General features: G+C 44.0%; 1 protein-coding gene across 10 annotated transcripts in view; it reads left to right on the top strand.

Annotated features, from left to right (window-relative positions):
* The first annotated feature begins 1,263 nt into the window (after window positions 1-1,263).
* DOCK7 (dedicator of cytokinesis 7) overlaps window positions 1,264-13,303 on the top strand; it is a 278,665-nt gene continuing 266,625 nt past the window's right edge. For all 10 annotated transcript variants that reach the window (XM_089654661.1, XM_089654662.1, XM_089654663.1 and 7 more), the window contains exons 1-3: window positions 1,264-1,330; window positions 2,476-2,605; window positions 10,135-10,347. In XM_089654661.1, the coding sequence (XP_089510787.1) occupies window positions 1,266-1,330; window positions 2,476-2,605; window positions 10,135-10,347 (408 nt within the window). In that variant the 5' untranslated portion in view covers window positions 1,264-1,265. The remainder of the gene's footprint in view (window positions 1,331-2,475; window positions 2,606-10,134; window positions 10,348-13,303) is intronic.

Here is a 13,303-nt window from a genome sequence, read left to right on the forward strand (position 1 = left end):
ATGAAAAAGTCCAAACATTTTGAAAAATTTTAAATTTTGCAAATAAATAATCTATCTTAATAAATTTTGGCCAAAATGTATTCAGCTATCTGTTTATTAAAAAAAAAACCACACATTAGTTTATAACCAAAAATTATAATTTTTGAAAAATGTTTCTTACATTATTATTTTATTATTTTTTTTATATTTGTTTTTTGCTTCTTCTTTTTTTTACACGCTGTCACCCTAGCAGTACAGTGTCACAATAGTGACACAGTACTACTTGTTGGGGGGTGATGACTTTTATTTTATTTTTTTTACCATTTTTTTTTTTTTACTTTTTTTTTTTTTATATTATTATTATTTATGTTTTTTTTTTTTAACATACTGTCACCCTAGCAGTACAGTGTCACCATAATGACACTGTACTACTTGTGGGGGGTGATGAAGATTTTTTTTTTACACTGATTGATTTTACACCCATAAAGAATGTAAAAACAATAATTTCTCCTTTTATCTGGCTGCTTTCTTTCAGCCATTGAGAAATACTGTGAGAGCTGTGATTGGTCACAGCTTGTCACATGGTACAAGGCTGTTGTAAATAGCCCTGTACCATGTGACCTTTGTGATCATTTTGAAAAAAAAAGTGTTTTTCTTATAAAATTTCGAAAATAAATAATCTTTCTTAATGAACCTTGGCCAAGATGTATTCATTTATTTTTTTAGTAAAAATATTTATGTGCCCTATCAGTGACTTTTTTTTCCAGTCCAGTCACCACACTGGAGGAACAGGCACTTAAAGTGATTATAAAATTTTATATAATTTTTTTAAGAAAAAATAACAAACATGTCTATACTTACCTGCTGTGTGCAGTGGTTTTGCACAGAGCAGCCCAGAGCGTCCTCTTCTAGGGGTCCCTCCCACAGGCTCTCCTGGCCATTCCTTTCTGTCAGGTGCCCCGACAGCAAGCAGCTTGCTATGGGGGCACACTCTGCTCCCTGTGTCCATTCACACACAGTGCCTGCGCTTGGCCTGCCCCCTCTCTCTGCTCACTGGCTGTGGTTGACAGCAGTGGGAGCCAATGGCTCCCTCTTCTGTCTCAGCCAATGAGAAGAGTTCCACTTTAAATCATTACAGTATGTCATAAATCATTGCATTGGAAGCATTATGTGCACATGGTAACTGTCTGCAAACGTAAACATTTATTTGTAGAGCTGATCATCTCCTGGTGTTTTTTTTGTATTTTGATTCTGATTTTCATATATTTTTATCTTGTTGCAGTGAAATGGATCCCCATGTCAAAGACTGCATCCGAAGTTACACTGAAGACTGGGCCAATGTCAATAGGAAGTAAGTTTTTGTACTATCTAACCACTTCCTGTCCGGTCACTTTCACCCCCTCCAGTCCGGACACTTTCACCCCCTTCCTGTCCGGACACTTTCACCCCCTTCCAGTCCGGACACTTTCACCCCCTTCCAGTCCGGACACTTTCACCCCCTTCCAGTCCAGGTCGATTTTCAGCTTTCAGCGCTATCACAATTGAATGACAATTGCGCGGTCATGCAACACTGTACCCATATGAATTTTGTAGCATTTTTTCGAGACCGATAAAACTTTTATTTTGGTGGTATTTATTCGCCACTGGGATTTTTATTTTTTTTGCTATATAAATGAAAAAGTCCTAACATTTTGAAAAAAAAAAGGGGTTTTCTTATAAAATTAGCAAATAAATAATCTTTCTTCAGAAATCTTGGCCAAAATGCATTCAGCCATCATTTTAGTAAAAAAAAAAAATAACCCAAATTATTTATAACCAAAAAGTATAATTTAAAAAAAAAAAATTTCACATTTTTATTTTATTTTTTTTACATTATTTTTTAATTTTTTTTTTTTTAACATACTGTCGCCCCAGCAGTACAGTGTCATCATAGTGACACTGTGCTACTTGTGGGGGGTGATGATTTTTTTTTTTTTTTTTACACTGATTACTTTTACATCCATAAAGGCTGTAAAAGCAATCATTTCTCCTTCTCTCTGGCTGCATTCTTGCAGCCATTGAGAAATACTATGTGATTAGTCACAGCATGTCACATGGTACGAGGCTGTTGTGAATAACCCTGTACCATGTGACCTCTGTGATCATTCACAGATTTCTCACGTAGTATGCAATGATGTCACAAGTGACATCTTGCTTACTACTCTGCATGTGATCACTGATTGGCCAATCAGTGATCACATGAACGGGACCTTGCACAGAGGTCCCGTTTGACGATCGGTGTTCCACTGTGCGGAGGACACAGCGGGCACCAGATTGCGGTGCTGCGCGCTTCCAGGGAGCGTGCACAAGTAGGGTGCGGGGAGACCGTTTATAAACAGCCACCCGACCCTGCACTGCCACCGTCTGGCCGTTTATATACAGCAGCCGGACGGGAAGTGGTTAAGAAGCGGGCAGTTTGGTGAATAATATTCTAAATCAGAGATGTGTGTCTGACAGATACCACAAGCTAGGAACCGGCTTCAATCCCAACACCCTGGACAAGCAGAAGGAGCGGCAGAAGGGTTTACCTAAACAAGTCTTTGAGTCGGATGAGGCCCCAGAGAGCAGCAGTTATCAGGATGAGCAGGTACAGCCTTGCATACATGTTTATCCAGCACTGGAATGGTTCAGGTGGGTAAGAACGTTCGGCTTGGCCTATACATGAGTGCCGTCAGACTTACAAGGGTCATTTTGAATCATTGGGACAAGCCTCTTGAACTTTTGCTGATAAGTATAGCTAGTGTATTGTATCCAGTGAGATAAAAAAAATATGCAGTCTTGTTTGTCAGTGCATGTGATCATGAAGGGGCAGTGTTGCTGAGAACAACTAATCAGACTTTTCATTTCTAACCGGTGAAATTTAGAACCAATGGTTTGGCCAACATAGACCGTTCTCATGTGACCCTAATGTAGGCCATAGACGGGCCGAAAACCGGGCATTTAAAGAAAAAAAAAAAAAAGAAAAATTGGTCGTTTAATAAGCCGACGTTACCACCAACGGTAAAAGAAATCGGTAGATTTTCGTCCCGTCTACGGCCGGCATTTAATTACTTCTGTCCCTGCTCCGCTATTATATTTGACATGAAAAAGTCTTGCGGTTACAACAATGTATCTATTTGTATCCATTTTGGATACAGATGTTTTTATTTGGATACAAATAGATACATTGTTGCAACCGCTATACTTTTTCATGTCAAATATAATAACGGACTGGAATTCTACTTCTTTTTCTTCTTCTTTTTCTTCTTCTTTTTCTTCTTCTTTTTCTTCTTCTCTTTCTTCTTCTCTTTCTTCTTCTCTTTCTTCTTCTCTTTCTTCTTCTCTTTCTTCCTCTTTTTCTTCCTCTTTTTCTTCTTCTTGCAGGCACATGCGCAGATTTTTTATCGGTAAAACGATCGGCCGATTTGCCCATCATTGCTGGGAAAAACGATTTTTTCCAACTTCACCGATAAAAAAAATGTGCCAAAACCCCGAAAAATGGCCGACCAATTAACCCACTAACGGTGCGAAAATCGGCAGACTTTTTTTTTTTTTTTTTGCCCGAAAAATCGGTCGATTTTCGACCCGTCTATGGCCTGCATAAATTATACACCAAATTAAGGTGAATCCTCGAAGGGTGCAGCTTAGACAGGCCATACATTATTCATTTTTTTCAGTCAACAATAGTAAAGTAAAAAGAAAGTGAGCGCTCTCTAAGTAGCAGCTGTAGCACTAAAAGGTAACCAATAATAAAAACCTCAATAATAATCAAATGATAAATGATATAAATGATACAATTATAAGAAATAGTTCACATAGAATGAAAATATGTTAAATAAATGCCAGCTAAACGGTATTAGTCCATTATTATTATTATTATACAGTATTTATATAGCGCCAATGGGTATGCTCAGCGCTGTACAGTAGCAAGAGGGACAGAACATGAGACAAGACAGTAACAATACAATACACGAGGGGTTCGAGGGCCCTGCTGTTTCGAGCTTACAATCTAGGAGGGAGGGGAAGGTGGTACAGGAGGAGATGGCTGTGGGGGATGGGGTGGTGGGAGGAGTGGGGAGGTTAGTAGTTAGGTGAGGGTGGGGTAGGCTTCCCTGAAGAGGAGGGTTTTCAGGGTGCGCCTGAAGGTGAGGAGGGTAGGTGACAGTCTGATGGATTGGGGTAGGGAGTTTCAGAGGATGGGGGAAGTCCTAGAGAAATCCTGCAATCGGGCGTGGGAGGAGGAGACCAGGGAGCTAGAGAGTAGGAGGTCCTGTGAGGAGCGGAGGACACGGGTAGGGTAGTATTTGGGTATCAGGTCAGTTATGTAGTTTGGGGCGGCATTGTGAATGGCTTTGTAGGTCAGAGTTAGCAGTTTGAATTTGATGCGTTGGGCAATCGGGAGACAATGAAGGGATTGGCAGAGGGGGGAGGCAGATGTGGAGTGGTTGGTGAGGTGGATGAGTCTAGCCGCTGAGTTTAGGATAGACTGGAGTGGGGTTAGCGTTCGTTTGGGTAGGCCGGTGAGAAGGGAATTGCAATAGTCCAGGCGTGAGATGATGAGGGAGTGTACGAGTTGTTTGGTGGTGTCTGGGGTCCATAAGTGACAATCTGTACAGGTATATGGTGAATAGCAGCAATGCTTCAGTGCTGGTGCTCCAGAATAGTGGGGTAAGAATACGCACTCACCAGATGCGTAATGATAATACGCATTAAATCAATGGGTGGAGGTCCCCTTTAGGAATCGGATTTGAGCCCGGCCAAGGATAAACCTCCCTCTGGATAGTGGTGGTGCATCAGAAACTCCCGGGTGGTAAAGGATCCAGTCAGCCAATGGTCCCCTTTAAGGGATGGGTGGGTGTAGAAGCCTGTGAGACAGGAACTCCCTCCTCTGGATACTGCGGTGGATCGGAAGGTGCAGATTCCCCCATCAAAAACACGCCCAGTGCTGATGGGGAAATCCTTCCCGCAGTCTATTGTGTTCCCTGTTGGCAGAATACAGTGATCAGTGTTGCTGGCTATGGCTGTCTTCATTGATCGTTCGGGAAAAAACCCCCAACAGGCTGGTTGTACACAAGTTGATTGGTAACAGGGGCGGACTGACCATTTGGAAACTCGGGCACTGCCCGAGGGCCCGGGGTCACTAGGGGGCCCCATGAGATGCCCCCTAGTGACAGGGCTGTGTGTTTCCATTGATGCACGCAGTGTATGAAGACAGAAAAACCTGGGGCTGTGGTCATGGCACCAGCATGGACTAGAACATAGGCAAGGATTAAAAGATAAAGGTCTCTTCCACACGGGGCAGACTCCAACTTGATCAGAAGGCGATCAGCTCACGGATCCCCTGTTGATTGGGGCAGAGCAGGCTCTGTCCAATGTGTCATCCACCCACTCTATGGGGGGGCCGTGAGTCAGACTACCCTCTGATTCGCTCCACCAAAAAGGAAGACGACTGATCCCCGCTGTTGGTTTTTCGTAGCAGACCTGATCGCACCCGGAGGTAGGTGGGTGTAAACGGACACAAGCCCCTTTACATCCGCCTGTCCATAGGGAATAATGGAACTTCTGATCAGTTCCACCCCAAACAGGCGAACCTGATTGGAACAGCCGCATGAAAGGGCCCCATTCACATAATCGCATAGCAGGAACGCTGCGTCATTTTGAGAGCCGATTTTCTGTCGGATATGGCTGCCCATCAGGGGCGGGTTGACCATTTGGAAACTCGGGCACTGCCCAAGGGCCCGGGGTCAGTAGGGGGCCCCATGAGATGCCCCTGGTACCTTTTTCATAGGCTTTTTTGAGTTTGGGCAGGGACACAGGGGCCCCATGATCCCCTATTGCCCGGGGGCCCCGTGAGCTGTCAGTCCGCCTCTGATTGGTAGCCCATACATGGATCAAACTTTGTCCAGCCCCTGCTGAACCCATGAAATTTTAGTCCATGTATGTCCAGCTTTGATCACCCATGTCTCCTGTGTCTCCTCCAGGCCATTGCACTGCTTTGGCAGAGTGAAGGGATAAGCGGCCATGCAGTTGTGCTCCTTTCATTCAGCCAGCTTCCGGCTGTAATGTTAAGGTCGGAATACACGATTCAAAAATCGACCGATCGGTCATCCGACGACCAAGAGGCATCCGTTCGTTGGTCAAAATCGTGGCCCACATTAACCAATCTAAAAAAATCGTTCGTCGGGCAATACGTAGTGTTGACGTCTTCCGTACAAGTGGAAGTGATGCGGTGTGCATGTGACCTTCTAGCCACGCCCTTCCGGACAGAACGCGTGATATACACAACAATGACCAGCAATGAGTATAATATCGTTTATTACATGACCTCTATACATAAATAGTGAGACATAAAATATAATCTGCAGAATTTTGGTTTCATGATCTCATTCGGCCGATCTACTTTTAACATTTGGATTTTTCGTTCGTGTTTACGAAGATTCCTCGGACATAAACATCCAGGTCATCTTCTGTTTCCACTCATGCGTGATAGTGCTTGATAGATTTTTTTTCGTACGACCGTCATACCACCGCATAGAAAATCGGTCATTTGTATGTGAAACGACAACATTTTTGTTGTTCAACCAGATTTTTTCGTTCACAATATCGTTATCGGTTAAAATATCCCGCTCATCAACGAAGAGAAAATCGTTCGATCGGTGGTTCCGCGAAATTTTTCATACGATTTTCTTATCCTGTGTACAGGGTATTAAAGTGACCCTGACGGCTTTATAGCTGTCAGATCGCTTTTACAGTGCCAGCAGTGCAGTCTCAGTTTACCTGAGGTTATGTTTTCCTTTTGGCTATTACAAAGGATCTGTCGAGACATTATAACCTACAGTCTATGGTGAAAAGATGGGACTAAACGAATCAAAAAGCCCTCCACCTGAATCAATGCATAGTACAATAAAGGTAATCACATTTTATTCCATATATATCCCAAAAATAAGAATAATATTCTTTGTTTTAGCACAGAGGGCAGAGCCAGGAAAACCATTCCTTTATATCCCTATTGCCCAATACGTATCCCGTACCACTGGTGTATAATGCACAGACTAATATTGTACAGCCATTTATTGCAACAATCGCTTCGTTTCCGCCACCCCCCTCTGCCAATCCCTCCACTGGCTTCCGATTGCGCAACGGATCAAATTCAAAATCCTAACACTGACGTACAAAGCCGTCCACCATACTGCCCCGAACTACATCACTGACCTAATATCCAAGTACCACCCAACACGCACACTCCGCTCCTCACAAGACCTCCTTCTCTCTAGTTCCCTGGTCTCCTCCTCCCATGCCCGCCTCCAGGACTTCTCCAGGGTGTCACCCATCCTCTGGAACTCCCTGCCCCAACCCATCAGATTATCACCTACTCTCCTCTCCTTTAGGCGCTCCCTGAAAACCCATCTCTTCAGGGAAGCCTACCCCACCCCCTGCTAACTTGCCGACCTCCTCCACTCTTCCTACCACCCCATCCCCCACAGCTATCTCCTCCTGTGCCACCCTCCCTCCTAGATTGTAAGCTGGAAAGAGCAGGGCCCTCGATCCCCTCATGTTTTGCATTGTATTGGTATTGTTCTGTCACATGTTCTGTCCCCCTTTGTAATGTACAGCGCTGAGCGAACTATTGGCGCTTTATAAATACTGTATAATAATAATAATAATAACTGTTCCAGGCTTGTGGCCATCATCAGCGTAATATATGGAGTGGGACTTGGGAGCCAACAAGATGGTATAACCATACAGCTTATGTTGAATATGAACTAAAACTCTGGTGCCCAACCTGTGGCCTGGGGGTCACATGCGGCCGTTCGGCACATTTTGTGCAGCCCTTGGGGCCCCTGCAGATGCTTATCTTTGTTTCACTATTGCCCTATAAAAGCGATTTCTAGCAGTCTCATGTAATATGTCTCCAATGACTGTCTCCTATGCATGTCCCTAGTCTACAACAACTCCTATAGCAGTGAAGTAGTTAGAGACTGCGGACGTGGTACAGAAGATGTCAGAGACCGTAGACATAATACAAGAGATAATGAGAGACCGCGAATATGGTACAGAAGATGGTCAGAGACTCTAAACATAACACAGGAGATGATCAGAGACTAAAGACACAATACAGGAGATAGTTAGAGACTGGGCATTAATACAAGAGATGGTCAGAGACTGTGGACATGGTATAGGAGATGGTCAGAGACTACAGTCTCTAAGAGTCTCCTGAAGCATATCTGCAATCTATGGCCATCTCTTGTAGCATGTCTGTAGGCTCTGTTCATATTCTGTACCATGTCTGCAGTCTCTGACCATCTCCTATATCATGTTCACAGTCTCTCCCCATCTGTTGTATCACATCTGCAGTCTCTGACCATCTTCTGTACCATGTTCGCAGTCTCTGACTACTTCTCGTGTCTACAGTCTCTAACCATCTCCTGTACCATGTCTGCAGTCCCTGACCATCTCTTGTATCATGTCTGCAGTCCCTGACCATCTCTTGTATCATGTCTGCAGTCCCTGACCATCTCTTGTATTAATGCCCAGTCTCTATCTCCTGTATTGTGTCTTTAGTCTCTGACCTTCTTCTGTATCATGTCCACAATCTCGACCATCTCTTATATCATGTCCACAATCTCGACCATCTCTTATATCATGTCCACAGTCTCTAACTATCTCTTGTATCATGTATGCAGTCTCTGACCATCTCCTGTATCATGTCCACAGTCTCACCATCTGTTGTATCACATCTGCAGTCCCTGACCATCTCCTGTATAGTGTCTTTAATCTCTGGCCATCTCCTGTATTATGTCCACAGTCTCTGACTATCTCCTGTATTATGTCCGCAGTCTTTCACCATCTCTTCTGTATTATGTCTGCAGTCTCTGACCATCTCCTGTATCATGTCCACAGTCTCTGACCATCTCCTGTATCATGTCCACAGTCTCTGACCATCTCCTGTATCATGTCCACAGTCTCTGACCATCTCCTGTATCATGTCCATAGTCTCTGACCATCTCCTGTATCATGTCCACAGTCTCTGACCATCTCCTGTACCATGTCCACAGTCTCTGACCATCTCCTGTACCATGTCCACAGTCTCTGACCATCTCCTGCACCATGTCCACAGTCTCTGACCATCTCCTGTATCATGTCCACAGTCTCTGACCATCTCCTGTATCATGTCCACAGTCTCTGACCATCTCCTGTATCATGTCCACAGTCTCTGACCATCTCCTGTATCATGTCCACAGTCTCTGACCATCTCCTGTATCATGTCCACAGTCTCTGACCATCTCCTGTATCATGTCCACAGTCTCTGACCATCTCCTGTATCATGTCCACAGTCTCTGACCATCTCCTGTACCATGTCCGCAGTCCCTGACCATCTCCTGTATCATGTCCACAGTCTCTGACCATCTCCTGTATCATGTCCACAGTCTCTGACCATCTCCTGTACCATGTCCGCAGTCCCTGACCATCTCCTGTATCATGTCCACAGTCTCTGACCATCTCCTGTATCATGTCCACAGTCTCTCACCATCTGTTGTATCACATCTGCAGTATCTGACCTTCTCCTGTGTTGTGTTTTTAGTCTCTGATCATCTGCTGTACCATGTCTGCAGTCTCTGACCATCTGCTGTACCATGTCTGCAGTCTCTGACCATCTGCTGTACCATGTCTGCAGTCTCTGACCATCTGCTGTATCACATCTGCAGTCTCTGACCATCTCTTGTATCTTGCCCATAGTCTCTGACAATATCCTGTTTGTGCCTGCTGTCTCTGACACTGAATATTCATCAAGTTTTATGTGCGGCCTTTTTGTGATTTCAAGGGCTAAATGAATGCTAGAGCCCTCCAACCGAATCCGTGCGAAGCACAGTAAAGTCTTCTTAAACCTGAAGGTGTAATGAGAAATAATCCTCTTATGTGTAGGATATGTGATAGACTGAGACGTGTGAACACCTTCTGTTCTAAGAAGGCTTTGCTCTTCTAAATAATCTATATAACATTAGCAGGTATTGTCTTTTGAAACGTATGTAAAAAAAAAATCCCGCCTATAATACCGATCTAGATTGTGAAACAAGATGTCTAAAAACACAACTGCAGAATAAAATGCCCAAAATATCAATCTGTCTCTTTGTAAAGGATGACCTGAAGAGGCGCTCCATGTCCATGGACGACACGCCACGAGGAAGCTGGGCCTGCAGCATCTTCGACCTCAAAAACTCCCTCCCAGACGCTTTGCTTTCAAACCTGCTCGACCGCACCCCCAACGAGGAGATCGACCACCAAAACGAACACCAAAGGAAGTCGAACCGACACAAAGAAGTCTTTGCACTACATCCAGCTCAGGACGAGGTATGCTCGGTTTACATCAAAACAGGAAAGTGCAGCGCTAAAATTAAGAGTAGTATGATAAATATCCCACATAAAAAGCAATATATATACAGCAAATAGTAATAATAATAGTAATTGCGTAAAAGTTCAGTATGAGTGACAGTCTATGTGGATATAAGGTGCAAATTGATCATAAAATCCAGTGGTGGTGCTCCAAACGGTATGATAAAATTACGCACTCACCAGATGCGTAATTTGAATACGCATTAAATGTAGCATCAAAGCTCTTCTTAGTGGATATGGGTCTGGTCAGGGAAGCGGATAATCCTCCCTCAGGGTAATGGGAGTTATAAGCCCAGCGAAGAGAAAGTGGATCCAGGTAGACAGAGGTCCCTTTAACCACCTCCCGTCCGGATGTTGTATATAAACAGCCGGGCGGTGCCACTGCAGGGTCGGGTGGCTGTTTATAAACGGCCTCCCTGCACCCTGCTTGTGCGCGCTCACTGGGAGCGCGCAGCACCCCGATCCGGTGCCCACTGTGTCCTCCGGACACATTGGAACACCGATCGTCGGATGGGACCTCTGTACGAGGTCCCGATCATGTGATCACTGATTGGCCAATCAGTGATCACATGCAGAGTAGTAAGCAAGATGTCACTTGTGACATCATTGCTTACTACGTGTGAAATCTGTGAATGATCACAGAGGTCACATGGTACAAGGCTATTCATAACAGCCTTGTACCATGTGACAAGCTGTGACCAATCACAGCTCACTCAGTAGTATTCAATGGCTGCAAGAATGCAGTCAGAGAGAAGGAGAAATGATTGCTTTTACATCCTATATGGGTATAAAAGCAATCAGTGTAAAAAAAAAAAAAATCTTTATCACCCCCCACAAGTAGTAGTGTCCCCATGGTGACACTGTACTGCTAGGGTGACAGTATGTAAAAAAAAAAAATAATATAAAAATGTAAAACAAATGTATAATTTTTGGTTATAAACTAATTTGGCTTATTATTTTTCTTTTTTACTAAAAAGATAACGGAATAAATTTTGGCCAAGATTTATGATGAAATATTATTTATTTGCAAAATTTTATAAGAAGAACACTTTTTTTTTTTCAAAATTTTTGGACATTTTCATTTACATAGCAAAAAAAAAAAAAAAAATCCCAGCGGTGAATAAATACCACCAAAATAAAGCTTTATCTGTCTCAAACAAATGGTAAAATATTCATATGGGTACAGTGTTGCATGACCGCACAATTGTCATTCAAAGTGTGACGGCGCTGAAATCTGAAAATTGCCCTGGTCAGGAAGGGGGTGAAAGTGTCCGGACTGGAAGGGGGTGAAAGTGTCCGGACTGGAAGGGGGTGAAAGTGTCCGGACTGGAAGGGGGTGAAAGTGTCCGGACTGGAAGGGGGTGAAAGTGTCCGGACTGGAAGGGGGTGAAAGTGTCCGGACTGGAAGGGGGTGAAAGTGTCCGGACTGGAAGGGGGTGAAAGTGTCCGGACTGGAAGGGGGTGAAAGTGTCCGGACTGGAAGGGGGTGAAAGTGTCCGGACAGGAAGGGGGTGAAAGTGTCTGGACTGGAAGGGGGTGAAAGTGTCCGGACTGGAAAGGGGTGAAAGTGTCCGGACAGGAAGGGGGTGAAAGTGTCCGGACTGGAAGGGGGTGAAAGTGTCCGGACTGGAAGGGGGTGAAAGTGTCCGGACAGGAAGGGGGTGAAAGTGTCCGGACTGGAAGGGGGTGAAAGTGTCCGGACTGGAAGGGGGTGAAAGTGTCCGGACTGGAAGGGGGTGAAAGTGTCCGGACTGGAAGGGGGTGAAAGTGTCTGAACTGGAAGGGGGGGAAAGTGTCTGGACTGGAAGGGGGGGAAAGTGTCTGGACTGGAAGGGGGGGAAAGTGTCTGGACTGGAAGGGGGGGAAAGTGTCTGGACTGGAAGGGGGGGAAAGTGTCTGGACTGGAAGGGGGGGAAAGTGTCCGGACTGGAAGTGGTTAAGGGTTCCCATATATTTTTCTTCTGTAGTTCTGACCAACACTACACCCAATCCTTTTTAGAAGGGTTGAGATGATTTGTGTCCTGGCACCACGTTCCCATGAAATAGTACATGCTGTTGGGTAAATCCCGAGAGAACAGTGCGGTCTTTTTCCTTGTTTGTATGAACACACACTTTTCATTCACAGCTCCCTCCGGCATGGCTCTCTGAGTCCCAGCTGCTGATTGGATAGCGCTCACTTTTATATCTTTCTATTTATGTTCGGTTTACGACTCTGAGATTCCCACGAGCCCCTTTGCACCTACCTGACCATGCGTGCGTCTGATCTGCCTAGCCCAGGGGTAGGCAACCTGAGAGCTGCAGGACTACAAGTTCCATCATGCCTCCGCAAGTCATAGCTGTAACTGTCAGTTTTGTAATCGTTGCAATGCCGCAGCACATGGGGAAATGTGTATCTATTGCAGACATGTATTGAATGTGTTATTTTTTGGCCAGACCTGTTCTTTAACCATGTCCAGTCCAGACACTTTTACCCCCTTCCTGACCAGGGCAATTTTCAGCTTTCAGCGCTATGACACTTTGAATGACAATTGCGCGGTCATGCAACACTGTACCCAAATGAATTTTTTATCATTTTTATGACACAGATAAAGCTTTATTTTTGTGGTATTTATTCACCACTGGGATATTTATTTTTTTTGCTATGTAAATGAAAAAGTCAAAGTTTGAAAAAAAGTGTTTTTTTTTTAATAAAATTTTTCAAATAAATAATATTTCATCATAAATCTTTGCCAAAATTTATTCCGTTATCTTTTTAGTAAAAAACAATAATCCAAATTAGTCTATAACCAAAAGTGATAATTTTTAAACATTTTTTTTTTACATTTTTATTTTATTTTTTTATATTATTTTTTATTTTTATTTTTTCTTTATATATTCTGTCACCCTAGCAGTACAGTGTCACCATGGTGACACT

The sequence above is a fragment of the Staurois parvus genome, unplaced genomic scaffold (genome assembly GCF_062004578.1).
Source record: "Staurois parvus isolate SC_StPar_1 unplaced genomic scaffold, SC_StPar_1.0 ptg000786l, whole genome shotgun sequence".
Classification (NCBI taxonomy): domain Eukaryota; kingdom Metazoa; phylum Chordata; class Amphibia; order Anura; family Ranidae; genus Staurois; species Staurois parvus.